Here is a 16,102-nt window from a genome sequence, read left to right as displayed (position 1 = left end):
TAACTTAATAGACCTTAGCCGGTGTAAACAATATAACATAACGGACCCCGCCCCTACGGTTTGTACATGCTGGTATTTCTGTCAATAGTTGCATCATGCTTGTCCCCTTATCCCTCCACCCTACCGCTCCCCCCATCACCCACTCACATGCCCATTCACTCTACCATTGTATCACTATAGTTGCATCATGCTCCCCCCCCCCCACACACACTTAGCCCCCCCCCCCCCATAAGTGTCAAACACGTTACCTCTTCAACGACAAATGCCAGTGAATACAATATATCAGTCTACAAAGAATAGTGTCAAATGTTTCTTGCACTGTAAGCGGGCATAGTGAGGAATAACATCACGATGTTGAGGTGGGGTTGGGGGGGGGGGGTGTTCTGTGCTTATGTCACGGTTGCCAGTTTTGTAAGTTATATATATATATATATATATATATATATATATATATATATATATATATATATATATATATATATATATATATATCCTTAAGAATTGCGGGCAAAATGTGTTGTAAACAAAATGAATTTGGGGTATTATATTACCGACATACTGCTAAGTAGCCATCTTAACTCCGCCCAGAGTACCTCCTCTCCTCTCCCCCTCCCTCCTCCCCCTCTTTAACGTAGTTTCAAAGCTCCCTCACTTATATTTTGTACTGGATGTTTACACAGAAGACTGAAATTAAACTAGGTAATGGCCCCTTTCGAACCTAACGGTCCATGTGGCAGGTGATGTAGAGTACAGCTGTTTGTGTGACCTCAGCATATTAAGGGTTGAGTGGTCAGCCATTCTTTCCCTTAACGTGAGTTAGGTATCCATTAGACTTGGGTGAACTCATAGACTTGAACCCGGATTCGAACTCGAGACTTTCCGATCAGCAGTCGTATGCTCTACCATTTGACCAACGCAGAAAAATTTGAAGATTTTTATTTAAACACCTAATAGGAAATAATGTTTATAAGCACAAGGTTAAACTTCATTTTCCCTGACCCCGACTTGTCGTATACGTTTTTGGGTTATAAATCAACAGATATTGTTTACGTTTGTGCCCTCGTTTTAAATTAGCTGACGTCATAGCCAAAACTTACAATGTATTTTTTATCTAACATACAGGCTACACACATACCTCCACATATTGGCACAAACTTTGAAATTATCTCTACTTCAAATAACAAAATTATGCAATTTAACCATACACAGCCTAACTTCCAATTCATCTGTAACATAAATACCTCCCCAAACATCACACACGTCAGTACCTCCTTAAAACACCACTGCATCTGTACCTCCACATGTAAACTAGACTATCTAGACCAGCTGTAACCGTAGACCCTTTACCATCTGTAACTAGACCATCTATACCTCCCCATATCAACTAGACCATCTATACCTTCCCATATCAACTAGACCATCTATACCTCCCCATATAAAGTAAACCATCTGAACCTCCCCATATCAACTAGACCATCTGTAACTCCCCATATCAACTAGACCAACTATAACCGTAGACCCTCTACCAACTGTACCTACCCATATCAACTAGACCAACTGTACCTCCCCATATAAACTAGACCAACTGTACCTCCCCATATCAACTAGACCAACTGTACCTCCCCATATCAACTAGACCAAATGTACCTCCTTATATCAACTAGACCAACTGTACCTCCCCATATCAACTAGACCAACTGTACCTCCCCATATCAACTAGACCATCTGTACCTCCCCATATCAACTAGACCAACTGTAACCGTAGACCCCTCTACCATATCAACTAGACCAACTGTACCTCCCCATATAAAATAGACCAACTGTACCTCCCCTATCAACTAGACCAACTGTACCTCCCCTATCAACTAGACCAACTGTACCTCCCCATATCAACTAGACCATCTGTACCTCCCCATATCAACTAGACCAACTGTACCTCCCCATATCAACTAGACCAACTGTAACCGTAGACCCTCAACCAACTGTACCTCCCAATATAAAATAGACCAACTGTACCTCCCCATATCAACTAGACCAACTGTACCTCCCCATATCAACTACACCAACTGTACCTCCCCATATCAACTAGACTAAATGTACCTCCCCATATCAACTAGACCAACTGTACCTCTACCATATCAACTAGACCAACTGTACCTCCCCATATAAACTAGACCAAATGTACCTCCCCATATCAACTAGACCAACTGTACCTTTACCATATCAACTAGACCAACTGTACCTCCCCATATCAACTAGACCAACTGTACCTCCCCATATCAACTAGACCAACTGTACCTCCCCATATCAACTAGACCAACTGTACCTCCCCATATCAACTAGACCAACTGTACCTCCCCATATCAACTAGACCAACTGTAACCGTAGACCCTCTCCCACAGAAGGCGAGCCTGAGGTTGCGGGCCACTTGAATCCTGTGGTCAGATGCGGGGAGAGAGGGGCACAGATTACGTTTCGCGCATGTCCCAAAATGTGGGGCGGGGCGTTTAGGGGGAGGGGAGGGGGGACTGCGCCTGCTCCACTATTTCGTTAATTTCGCCTGAGTTCAAGCATGAAACGTATAAGAGTGTCGGCGCGATGCGTATCCGTCTGTTTCATCCAATGGATTTCTTCTTACCTTTCGACCGTATCACAACTAACTCATAAACACGCGAGCTATAGTTCTACTACCTCATTTGTTTTCAACACCACAATGGGTTTATTTTAATTCGGATATATAAAAATCACACTTTTTTATATTTTTTTCTTTAAAAAAAACTTCAAATAAACAGTGATTACATTTTCTTTTCACTGGGACTTTTCGATGGATTTGTTGCATGTTTTTAATTCAAGAGAATCTCGCTGTTTACAGAGATAAGGGGGATAACCGAGCAAGGTAATGTTTGTTTTGTATTTCGAGATGAATGAAGTGTGGTAAGAATGAAGTTAAATGTACACAGTAGTTATTCTACCCGGTAATATCTTGTACAAGGACTGAACGTTCGTAGGTTTGCTGGTATGTGGGTAGTCGCACAGAGACTTGCTGTCCTGGGTTAGCGAAGCGTAGAAAAAGCACAATGAATACCAACAAACTCAACGTTAACCAGAGCGTGGCTGGGTCGCTCTTTAAACTCGTGGAATTAATCTGCTAGGTACAAATTTCCTGTATCATAGGCGTGCTTACATTTTTATGCGAAGACTTGGTATCCCATGGGCCATTTATCGTTACAATAAATCTTTCCCTACCTATACTTGTATAGCTGTAGACGTGGGAATGCGATGCGCCATCAGGGTCTATTACTTAACATCATACGATATGCGGGGTTTAGTTTAGTGGGGGTGGGGGTGGCTAAATCAAGTCACGCTTTTAAGTCGCTTCCCCCTCCCCACGACAATATTAGAAAACAACTGTTACCCCTCCCGAAAAATATGACATCACGTTTTACAACTCACTTCCAGACTTTATTCTCAGGGCGAAGGCTAACTTTTCCGGGGGGGGGGGGGGGAGGGGGGAGGTTTATTGGTAAAACTATATTTTCTATATAGACCTGCTTCGAAAGATGGGGGTAGGTCAGTTCCCCCACCGCATGAAGAGATGCCTGCAAGAAACTCTGCTCACTCCCCCCTCCCCCAACCCTAACGGAAAGTAGCACGTTTTATTAAGTGTTGTTCTCTATCAAATAGAACCACTTCCAACACCCATTCCATGTTGAATAAAATAAAAAAAACAAATTTTAACCTACTTTATACATTATACCTGAACACAATCTGTTTGAGAATCGACGCTAATGACTTCAATACTGAGAGTAGGTAAAGAAACACTCAGTTCAAATCATGACACTACTTTAGTTTTGTGTGTGTGGGGTGGGGGTGGTATATTTATTGCAGTCTGTAACAGGTGGCCGGGGAAGTGGTTCATGAACTGAACATTTGAAACCCGAATCAAATTCGGCAGTCTAGGAGCTAAATTTTGAGAAGCGAAGTTTGAAACGGAATTACGGAATAACAAAAATGTTTAACTGGAATCATCAAAAACAGACCCCACCCCCTCCCCTTTACTCCAATAAATAAACGTTAATGAGAAATGATCAGTTGTTTTTATGCAAATGTCAAGTTGGATGTTATAGATTTTGGAGCATGTCGTGAGGTAGAACGGTAGAGATTTCAGTTGTATCATATAGGACGTCATTGAGTCAACCCAGCTCTAATGAGTACCTTACTGGAATACAGAAATAAAGGCGGCTGGATTCTAATTCCTCTTACTATCCGTATATTCAGAAGTCACACAACAAAGTTGCGAACTCTACTTCATCTGCCCTATTGACTATACATTTTTCTTTTTTACTTTAAAGCATGTCACCGTTACACCCCTTCCCTCCCCACACCCCCACTAAACAATCATTAATTACAAATCATTAACTGTGGTACGTGAAGCTACAAAACAGCCGCGTTGACTAGTTTCACTGGTAAAGGACCTGGGAACTTTCAGCACTTAGCGGTGGAACAACGAACTCTTTCACTGAACTACGTTGACAGTCAGTGTTGACAGGGTCGCTCATTAGCGATAGCCAGTTACAGTTAGTAGTGTGTCGTGACAGGCCGGTGACACAGTGTGACACATTACGAAACTGTCAAAGTTCTTTTTATACTTGTTTCATCTTTTTTGATAACTGTTAATGTGTAATGACAACATTTTCCAACTCTACAACAATATTTTCTAGCTTTTTTAACAATATTTTCTTTACAGACAAATAACCAAACTGAATCTTTTTTCTATTCTATATTTTTATTGAATTGCTCTAAACTCTATTGACTAAGTACACATGCTATCATTCGGCTGTATTTCATAAGTAGTCCACACTATTCCCACTTCTATTCAGCACTATTTCAACATCTAGTCAGTACTATTCCCAAATCTAGTCAGCACTATTCCTACAATTAGTCAGAACTATTCCCACAACTAGTCAGCACTATTCCCACAACTAGTCAGCACTATTCCATCAACTAGTCAGCACTATTCCCACAACTAGTCAGCACTATTCCCACAACTAGTCAGCACTATTCCCTCAACTAGTCAGCACTATTCCCGCAACTAGTCAGCACTATTCCCACACCTAGTCAGCACTATTCCCACACCTAATCAGCACTATTTTCACAACTAGTCAGCATTATTCCCACATATTATCAGCACTATTCCCACATCTAGTCATCTAGTTAACACTATTCCCACAACTAGTCAGCACTATTCCCACAACTAGTCAATACTATTCCCTCAACTAGTCAGTACTATTCCCACATCTAGTCTTTACTATTCCCGCAACTAGTCAGCACCATTCCCACAACTAGTCAGCACTATTCCCACAACTAGTCAGCATTATTTCCACAACTCGTCAGCATTATTCCAACATCTTGTCAACAACGGACCACCAAAGAAAAAACACATCCTTTACTGCCGGCCCGCTGAAAACTTCAGCTGTTAATTGCCCTGTGTATGTGCTTGTTAAACCATAGAGCTGTTAATTATACACCGTATGCGTCTCTTGACATATGTTGTCTTATGTTTATTACCCCACGTGACCTTCATTAGCGTACATTGTAACGGCCAGAAAACATGACGTGAAGGCCCGCTGACCAGGTAAACCCGTGCACTCGTACAAATCACCCACTCGCTAGCCAGCATAGGCCGCTGGTAGCCTCGATACGACTTGTCGCCTGCTCGAGCTTGCTGGCAGGAATTTGAGATCCGCCGTGGCGACATTTACCATCCGGGAGATGAATACGTCCACGGCGAGTCACGTGGTTTTCACGTGAGAGTAGAAGTAGCTAGAGGTAGGAGACGGTTGAAAACGAGAAAAAAATATAATGAATATTTTTAAAAAATGTTAAAAATAAAATTTTATTAATTTCCGCCCCCTCGGAAAGTTTGAGTGTGCCCAATCGGAAATTTTAAGTGACCCCCCCCCCCCATCCGATGAAAAATTTCTGAGAAAAGTGGTAATTGAAGTATGTCTTGTCACAGCTAAAGCGAGGCTTTCTTTCAATGTCACCCCCCCCCCCCCTGGAAGAAATTGAATATTTATATAGAACATATATAATTTTATCAGTGTCCGCCTCCAACTCCCCCCCCCCCCCCCATGGGAAATTAAGTCCGCCCACCTCCCGACAGTTTCAACTGCCCCCCCCCCCCCTCACCGAGGAAGAAGTCTGAAAGAAACACTGCACCCCTAACAAACAAACAAGTATATTCATTCTTTTTATTTTTTAATTTAGAAATCAACTACAATAAAATTTAAATTGCGTTTATCTCAATCTCCGAATTTTTTTTTTACAGACGACAAAGTTAAATAGAAAACGTAATTAAGAATGACAATATTGTTACACGGGAAAAAAAAATAATTTTCCAATCATTTTTTGCTTGGTGAACGTACGTAGCGTACCTTGAGGCCTTGGGATATAAAATAAAGTCAAACAATAAATTAACGCCCCTGGCATTTCAATTGTATACGCTTTATCTACATCATAAAATATGCACTAAAATATAGCGAAAACAGTGCTTTTATTTAACGTGTGTTTGGGAATATTTCTTTCAGTTTAGCTAGGTTAAAAAATGCGTCTTCTGTTTGTTTAGCGAGGCAGAGATAGAGGTCACGAATACTGAGCCGTTGTAGTAAACTTTGAACTGGAGCACTAAAATAGAAATAACTCGACTCCATATTGTGTTGAAGAAGTCCTCAGTCACTGACTCGAATGGTGTGTTGTATAATTTTATTACAAGATCTGTGTCCCGAGTGTTTTATTTACTGTTTTATAGTCGCCTATACACACAACGTTTAGATTATTTTACTCGTGTGTTTACACATAAAACACTCAAACAATAATCCTTTAAGTTTTTTTTTAACTTGGCTTGCTATATATTTGTTTTTTTTTTCTTCATTTTCAGACATGAAAAACTAAACTTACTTTTCGTCATTGTTAACAATTCAAGTAGAGTTTCATGAATAAAATTATGAAATCTGTGCTTGAAGGTCAAGGCTACGATGTCCTCAACCCATAAGCATGAGTGTAGTCAAGTGAAGAACAACATGTGACGTAGAGACCTGAGACATTCAACTTACAACTGACGTCATAATATCCAAGAAATTAAAATGTCCGGATTTTACGATTTAGAAAGTCGAAGGTCGAAAGAATTCGCGCACTACAATCCAAGCAAAGGAACGTTTCGACGGCTGCAGTCGCGGGATCGAATCCAAGTTGACCGAGAGAACAATGCCGGTCTTCCATCAGACAAAGACACCACGACAGAGGGGGGTGTGGAGTTCTACAACGAGTCTGCTGTTGATGTGGAGTTTCCCGATACTCCAAAAATAAACAACGCCAAGTCATTGACCTTAAACACAAGTCCGTCACCAACAGTCGTGACGCCACCTGCGGTCAAGTCAGGCACCACACCGCGGGATTCCGGACAAGTTTTATCCGCTTCCGTTTCTCTGGACAGTTCGTCAAGCAGCAACCAAGTCACCCCCAACAAAAGATCCCACAAAAAATCAAAGTCCCTGGATATCAAGACGAAATCCGAATCAACAGAGAAAAGACACAGCGGACTTTTCGGACTACTTTCCAAAACATGGAGAAAGCGAGACAACGGAGAGGATGGTAAAGACGATAGCAAGAAGAAGAAGAAGAAGAAATCTTCAGAAAGCAGCGGTCATTACTCGGACAGCTCAAACAGTAGCTCGTCCGATGATCACGACCGTAAACATCGTCACAAGAAGACGAACAAAAACAACATCAGTCAAGAGATGTTTGAGATTCAACTACCCTCCAGCAACTCAAAGTCGTCGCTTGCTGACGTCACTAACCAAACGGTGACGTCATTGTCCGATAGTTTTGACACAGCCGTTGTTGGCGAGACGGTGGACACGATGAAAAATGGCGGGGGGAAATCTGGACCTCGCTTAGACCAGGAGCTGAACGTCGACGTGTCGGTGACGCTAAAACCTAATGGCGTTTTGGTAGAGACGTGCCGTGACGTCGCAGAACTGGACGACGGACGTAAGGCAACGGGCGATGACGTCATGGGGTTGGGTGTTGACCAAAAGATAAACGGACATTTTGATGACGCTACTGGGCTTAACACTGGGATAAAAACAAAAGAAAATGGATTTGAATATGATGTCACAGATGATGGTCAGAAAATGAATGGAATGGTGGATGACGGCATTGAGTTCGATGCTGGTCACACGGCCTATGATAGCGATAGCAGCGACAGCGATGATAGCGACATTGTTGTCGAGGTTGGGAAACACAGCAAAATGGATATTGAACACAAGATGGACATTGAACACGGCAAGGTGGAAATCGAACACAGCAAGGTGGACATTGAACACAAGATGGACATTGAACACGGCAAGATGGACATTGAACACGGCAAGATGGATATAGAACACAGCAAGATGGACATTGACCACAAGATGGACATTGAACACAAGATGGACATTGAACACAAGATGGACATTGAAAACAAGATGGACATTGAACACAAGATGGACATTGAACACAAGATGGACATTGACGAGAACATGAACTTACAAGCCGGAATTTCACCACATTTATATACAGAGGTGGGAATCTCTCCAAACATCGACACAGATAAGGTGGCAGTATCTTCCAATAAAGAGGTGGGAATCTCTCCCCAAACTGACGTGGGAATCTTTCCACATACAGGAAAAGTGGGAATCACTACACATACAGAAGTGGGAATCTCTCCCAACATTGACACAGAGAAGGTGGTAATACCTCTCCATACAGAAAAAGTTGGAATCTCTCCCAACATCGATACCGAGAAGGTGGTAATATCTCCCCTTACAGAAAAAGTGGGAATCACAACCCACTTCGATACAAACATGGTGGAAATCTCTCCCCATGTAGAAAAGGTGGAAATCTCTCTCCACACAGAAAATGTGAGAGTAATTCCCCACATGGACACGGAGAAGGTTGAAATATCTCTCCACGAAGCGAAAGTAGTAATCTCTCCCCACACAGACAAAGTGGGAAAATCCCCCCACATGGACCCAGAGGAGACGGAAGTCCATCAGCACAGTGCCCACAGACGTGAATCTACCTCAAGCTCCTCAAGCTCCTCAAGCTCTGGGTCATCGTGCCCTGAAGAGGAGCTCCACCCCGACCAATGCCACTCGGTGAAATCTGAGGGTCCAGTTGCCACTAGTCCAGGTCACGATGACCCGAGCCAGCAGAGCGTGACGTACTTTGGTCCAGTGGTCCTCGGCAAGAAGTCTCCCAAGGGAGGCGAATACGTGGACATCATCATCCCACCTAACAGATATCCTGAGTTATCCGCCCCTGCTGGTTACGTGGAGCAAGACAGAATTGGTGAGTTATCGTTTCTTACCCCTTGTCGCATTATCGTTTGTTTTCTAAAACATCGAAATTTCATGTTTTGAAATTTTAACAGAGTTATTAGGTATAAACTAAGTAAAATACCCTCTTAGAAATTAGGCAATTTTGGGCAGAAAAAGTAAAGTTTACTTTTTTTTATACCTAAGACCTATAATGGCATTACGGATTCAGCACTATGCCTCGCGGCCTTTACTAAAGATTTTTCCGACTGTTTCAGAACATCTAGTACATTTACAACATGTGGGGTATTGTCCCTTTACCAAGACTTATAAAACTAAACGCATCCTTCATACTAGTTTTTTCAATCTCTTGTAGTTAACCAGGATTGTAGACAAAATTTAAAGTCGTTATAAAAAATATATAATAAAAAAAACGGCAATTAAAAAAACATTTGAAGTAAGTGAAATAAAATCAAACTATAATTGTGTTTAGGTTAAAGAAATTTAGGAGATTACCTACACGCTGGATGTTGAACTGCTCAGATCCATCCAACTTGAGTTTTCAATCTTCGGTCCTGACAACCTTTATCTCTCTCATAACATTCGCGGCCGTAAAATATGTCCAGATTACCGATCGCTGCAGACATTATTTATTCGCGGCACGAAATTCTGCGCCTGAGGTTCCCTAAATTTGTTCACTGGGTCCCGAATCCGGTTCAATGGGTCCCTAAGTTGATTAACTATGTCCCTAAGTTGGTTGCCTGGGTCCCTAACTTGCTTCCTTTGGTCCCAAAACTGGGTCCATTGATCCCTAAGTTGCTTCTCTGGGTCCCGAATTTGGTTCCCTTGGTTCCTAAGTTGGTTCCCTTTCCCAAAACTGGTTCATTTGATCCCTAAGTTGGTTCTTTGGGTACCTAATTTGGTTTCTTTGATCCCCAAATTGGTTCCCTGTGTCCCTAAGTTGGTTCCATGGATCCCCAAGTTGGTTCCTTAGGTCCCTAAGTTGGTTTCCTGTGTCCTTCAGTTGCTTACTATGCCCTTAAGTTGGTTCCCTTAGTGATAAAACTGGATCCCCAAGTTGGTTTCCCTAGTTTGGTTCCCTGGGTCACAAATTTGGTTCCCTTGATCCCTACGTTTGTTCCCGGGGTCGCTAATGTCGTTCCCTGGGTCCTTACGTGTGTTCCTAAATTGGTTCCCTGTGTCCTGAGGCTGGTTCCCACACTTTCCTGCCCTCCCGGCTCACCCCACCTCCACGTACGGCCTATTGTTACGCCGCTAGCGCGCGATCGTTGGATCTACATGACAACCTGTTGTGACCTTTGACCTGAACTTTTTCAATGTTCGGTGCGTCATGGAGCGTGACAATCAACGGTTTAGTGCGTCTGGTTCCGCCATTTTAACACACTTATGTTAGATCAATTTAAAAAAAAAATTTCTCTAAAAAATTTGCCATAGGTAAAAATGCTCTAGGTTGTATTCCCAAACTCCTTACAGACATGCTTAGCTTAGGATAGACTTAGGATAGACCTGTTGAGTGTTGGTGTAGGGCCGTGTGAGTGTGTTAATCCACCTTAAGATAGGACTTTAACAAAGAGATCATAGAAACGCTTAGTGATAAGTCTTCAAGTGCTTTTAGGCTTTCATAGGCTAATGACCCGGTAGGGGGTCTAAATCATGTTCCATCTCTTCAAGATTTTATTGTTAGAAGTTTTTATGATTTGATGAATATTGTAGAGAAATTATTCTGTCGCGGTTAATTTCGAATACGTCCTGTTAAAGCTGTACATTTTTCTGTAGCTTTGTTAGTGTCAGGGTCACGTCACTAGGTCGGGTGACACCCAGTGCAGTAACCAGGTGTGTCACACACACCCCCTCCCCCAACCGTTCTAGATGGGCTTTTAAAAAAACTATATAATGTATTGTTGAGTTAGCTTAAAAAGGCGATAACTTTCACATGGAATTTAGAAATGTATAGTTATTAATATGGTCTCCTCGAATGGTGATATTCATTGTGATCCGAACACCACTCCCCCATTTTATGATGCTTAAGTCAAGGTACCCCCCCTACATTTTCACACACACACACACACAAACACGCATCCTTAGCAGCACCTCTCCCATGACAGATTTCGCCGATTATATATATATATATATATATATATATATATATATATATATATATATATATATATATATATATATATATATATATTGTATAAAAGGTCTGGTGCTACAAAACAGTTGGTATCTATATAACTAATGATGGAACAATTATTCGGTATCAACATCTAGTTGTATAACAATTTGTTATTTTGTTTTGACACATCTGTCCAGCCAATGTTGACACAACCGGTCCATCAGACTAGACCAAACATTGACAACTTAGACCACAAGAGCAAACAGTTTGACGTCAGCTCGCTAATAAACAGAGGGCGTTTTGACAGGATTCACATCGTTAGGTCACCAAAACTGATAACACTGTCCTAAAATATTTTACTAAATGTACCAAGTGACATTTTAAATTCATAATGGGAGTTGCGGACTTATAAGGCGGATTATAGTTGAAGATGTGTGGATAGAAGCCCTTGAATATTCTTTCTATTTATAAAGAAAAAAATTAATTTGAAGTAATAATGATTAGAGCGTAGGTTCTAATTGTAGGTAATTTTAATGAGGTGGCATATGTAGACTAAAATGATATGCGTAATCAAACAATTGTTATTCGGTCATGGTTGCTAAGGCGACATCCAAGTTCTAAGATAGTAATATCAGCATGTCTTTGATGAATAAAGAAGAAACATAACTTCTATCCATTGATTATTGAACGGAAATCAGTCTCAAACATTAATAAGGTGTAGGCCTGCTAATTATAATAGTTTTACTTATTATTTTTATAAGTCTTTTACAACGAGTTCAGATAGAGAACTAGACATATACTACAGGCCTAAATAGCTGCCTGTAACTTAGACAAATAAATAAACGGCCCTCGCCTACATCATGCTGTTACATTACCCCACATCAACATGCACATCACACAACAACTGTCCTCACATTCACTCCATCACTGTACATTCCACCAACATGTTTCTATCACTTAAGTCACAACACGAAATGTTATTTAGTAGTGATAATTACTTTCTCCATCCCAAACACTTAATTTTTCCCTTCACCCCTCCCCTCCCTACACCGTAACCCCGCAGCTAATGCACATACCCTGCCACCGTGCAACTCTAGCTTACCTATCATTAATTAACTGTTAAAAAAACAACACTGACAACAACCTTGAGCCACACAATCGTGACGACATTCCATTCTTTTCTCTCCCCTTTTACACACTGCTCTCCCTTGCTTGTCTCGCATTGTTACTCTCTCAAGTAAGAGATAAATAACTGCCGTGTTGTGATTTCAAATAGGTCTATTTACCAAATAAACCTGCGAATCTATTTCAGATTATTATTATATTAAAGTCGCACTTTTTGAAACGACTTAGGATAGATCTAGAGATCTATATAATAAACGTGGCAAAGTTCTTTTCTTCCCGTGAACGTGACAAATGGTCAGCGTTTTTGTCTGCTACCATTCTCTGCAGCAAACGCATTGCTTTTCTGTTGAAATTCGAGGCGCCTCTTACGTTTGTCACATGAGACATTCCGTTTATTAAAAAAAAAAGAATTCCCGATTCTAAATTTCTGCAACTCTTCTTCATTCCTGCTTACAATTTCATACAATTTCAATGACGTCACATAGTTCCACCCCCACCCCTTTACCATTTTCCTAATGCAAAAGACAATTAGCATAAATTTTTATTTGTTTCTAATTTTAAAATCTACGAAACGACACATAAAGCCTGCATATTTTCACCATTGTCAAAAGTCAGAACTCACCACCGTAATATCCACCACTCCACCTCTCCTCCCTAATATCCAACACCCCCCCCCCCCCCACACACACACTCACACACGCACCAAACCTGGCATTCATGAGCGATCCCTAAGGCAATTAATGTTTACTACAAATGGAGGTCATTCTGAAATAATTGAATTTACGTGTTTTGAGAAATGTTCAACTCCTTTCTTTGCTTGTCCACGCAACCTTGTAATATCTCCCCACCCCGCCCACTCTCCACCCCCGCCACCCCAAGTACATATCCCGCGGGAGTCTAGTCGGGAATATACGATAGATTACTAGGTTAGTTTCTGTACATTCGCCCATATGTCCATAAACGAATGAGGTCGACCCCAAGACTTGACCTTTACGTGACGTAGAAAGTATGCGGCCGTCTCTAACCATACACTGTATGCTATGTTGGTTTACCATACACTGTATGCTATGTTGGTTTACCATACACTGTATGCTATGTTGGTTTACCATACACTGTATGCTATGTTGGTTTACCATACACTGTATGCTATGTTGGTTTACCATACACTGTATGCTATGTTGGTTTACCATACACTGTATGCTATGTTGGTTTACCATACACTGTATGCTATGTTGGTTTACCATACACAGTATGCTATGTTGGTTTATGCGCCGAATTCTTTCTTGTGGAATCCGATATTTATAACACAGAACATTCTCTAGATTATTCAGTTTGAAGCCTGAAGTATTTCTTGTAGAATGCGGTGTTTATAGTACTGAACATTCTCTATATTACTTTATTTAAAGCCTGGAGTTTTTCTTGTAGAATCGTATGAGTTTGAACACCATCATGTAGAATCCTAACATCCAAGTCTGATATTTTTCTCTTTGCCTATATGGCCCTTATGGTTGGGTTTTTTTTTTTTTGCGTTTTCTCGTAAATAGTCTTGTTTTGGCATTATCGCGGCTCCTCATTCAGTCTTTTTGTGGTATTACTGTCATGTCAACTATATTGTACTTTGCTCCTGTTGAAATATGTTGTATTTGCTCTTTTTTTTTTTTTTTTTGAAGTCTTCTCCTATAGTTTGTGCCTGTGTGATATACGGTGTTTTTGTTTTTTTGTTTTTTTGTTTTTGTCTTTTTGTGTTTTTTTTTTTTTTTTAAAATCCGTGTTGTAGTGTAAGACAACATAGTTACATGAATGTGTAGCGAAGCGTGAAATACGTCAGCCACCCAAATAACTGAGATATTTTAAGTAACCCTCCCTGTAATACATTCACCGTTTGTGTCACGAGTCTTGCTAGTGTCCCACGACTATCTCACACAGATGTATATAATTCACACCTGACTTTAATTCAACCCTCCCACCCCCCACTGTTCCCAATTGTCAACACACCTTAACAAAATCTATTCAAATATCCCATCTCGGGTTACTAGATCTACCCCTTGTCGTCGTAATACTAGCATCACGTTTACTTAAAAAAAGAAAATCCGCGGAATAATATATAATTGAAAATACACTGAATTTTAATTTATTATAAGTCTTTACGCAACATAAAAGCAAATTCGAATGGGTTAAGTTCAAATGGTGGTACGGGGGTGGCTAAAATTATGGTGTTCAGTTCTCCAAGTTACCATTTCAACGCTAGACTGAACCACTTTCCTTGTTGATTCGCTGACCTGTGACGGCGAATCAATGCTAGCAGTTCAAAATAAGAATGCGAGGATAATTGCTGCTCATGCGCCTAGCCGTAAGGGGAGATAAAGCTAGGAAAGGTAACTCGTGGGTAATGGCGGTAGAGAGGGCTAAGGGCAAGGACATTTCTAGCCCAAAGTGAATAATTAAAATTGATAAGAGACGACGTGATAGGAATAAGACAAACATTAAGTGCGTGTTGGGGATTGTGAGAAATGGGGAAATATAGGGATTGGCTTGGCTGAAATCGTTAACTGGGGATTGGCCTGGATGAAATCCTTTATAGGAGATGAGCCTGGGTAAAATCCTGTATAGGGGGTTGGTCTGGAAGAAATCCTTTGAAGGGATTGGCTTGGTTGAAATCCTTAATAGTGGACTGCCTGGATGAAATCGTGTAGGCGACTATCGAATGAAATAATGAATAGGGAATTGACAGAAATCATGAACAGGGAAATGAAAGATATCTTGTAAAGTGTAAAAGTGAAATCCGAAACAAGGAATTTTCAGAAATCTTGTAAAAAGAAGAAAGTTAAATCCTTATCAGGGAGTTGACTTATACCGTATATGATGTGGAATAAAACCAAATACAGTTTTAAAAATACGTGCCTATTTTTTGTTTAATATACCTATAGTGCTTCAAGTTTAATTGATGTTTTAATTAGTTTTTCTTTACATTAAAACTCTGGTCTACTATACAACTCTCACAACGCTCATTAATTTAATCTGCCTACTAAATAAAGCCAACGGGCCACAACCCTCATGTAAATTGTGTACTAAACACAGCTAGGACCTATAACTCTACGAGCGTGGTTCTATTTCTACTCACGCCCGGCTGTTCCTTAACGTCTCATTAGCATGTGAGTACTGGCCAAAACACGCGCACAACCTGGCCTAGTGGTGAGCACTCAGACGACTCATATTTCTCTCTTAATTATCTCTTGTTTTTGTTGTCATGAGCTGATCGCTGAGGACGTGAGCGTTTAACACATGACCATCATGCCACGCCTACACATGAAACATAGCCACGCCCCTTGAACCATATTAGTAACACACTTGCTACAGTACGCGTTTTTTGTTGTTGTTTTTTCCTTTTTTTTAAAACAAGCTTTTACTTAATTCACAGCGTCTATTTGTATTTTGTGGGTTTGTCGCAAATCTTGTAACTCAATTTTGACCCCTTTTAAATGCA

The 16,102-nt window shown here is 40.8% G+C and overlaps 1 protein-coding gene across 1 annotated transcript in view; it reads left to right on the top strand.

The window, feature by feature from the left end:
- The first annotated feature begins 2,567 nt into the window (after positions 1-2,567).
- The window catches only part of LOC131935904 (uncharacterized), a 46,805-nt gene continuing 33,270 nt past the window's right edge, over positions 2,568-16,102 (top strand). Inside the window, exons 1-2 of the mRNA XM_059292647.1 lie at positions 2,568-2,896; positions 6,941-9,390. Coding sequence (XP_059148630.1) covers positions 7,146-9,390 — 2,245 coding nt within the window. The 5' untranslated portion in view covers positions 2,568-2,896; positions 6,941-7,145. The remainder of the gene's footprint in view (positions 2,897-6,940; positions 9,391-16,102) is intronic.

The sequence above is a fragment of the Physella acuta genome, unplaced genomic scaffold (genome assembly GCF_028476545.2).
Source record: "Physella acuta isolate Inbredline_101_S28 unplaced genomic scaffold, ASM2847654v3 ptg000164l, whole genome shotgun sequence".
NCBI lineage: Eukaryota > Metazoa > Mollusca > Gastropoda > Physidae > Physella > Physella acuta.
Note: the sequence above shows the minus strand (reverse complement) of the source record. Positions and strands in the feature narration are given on the sequence as shown.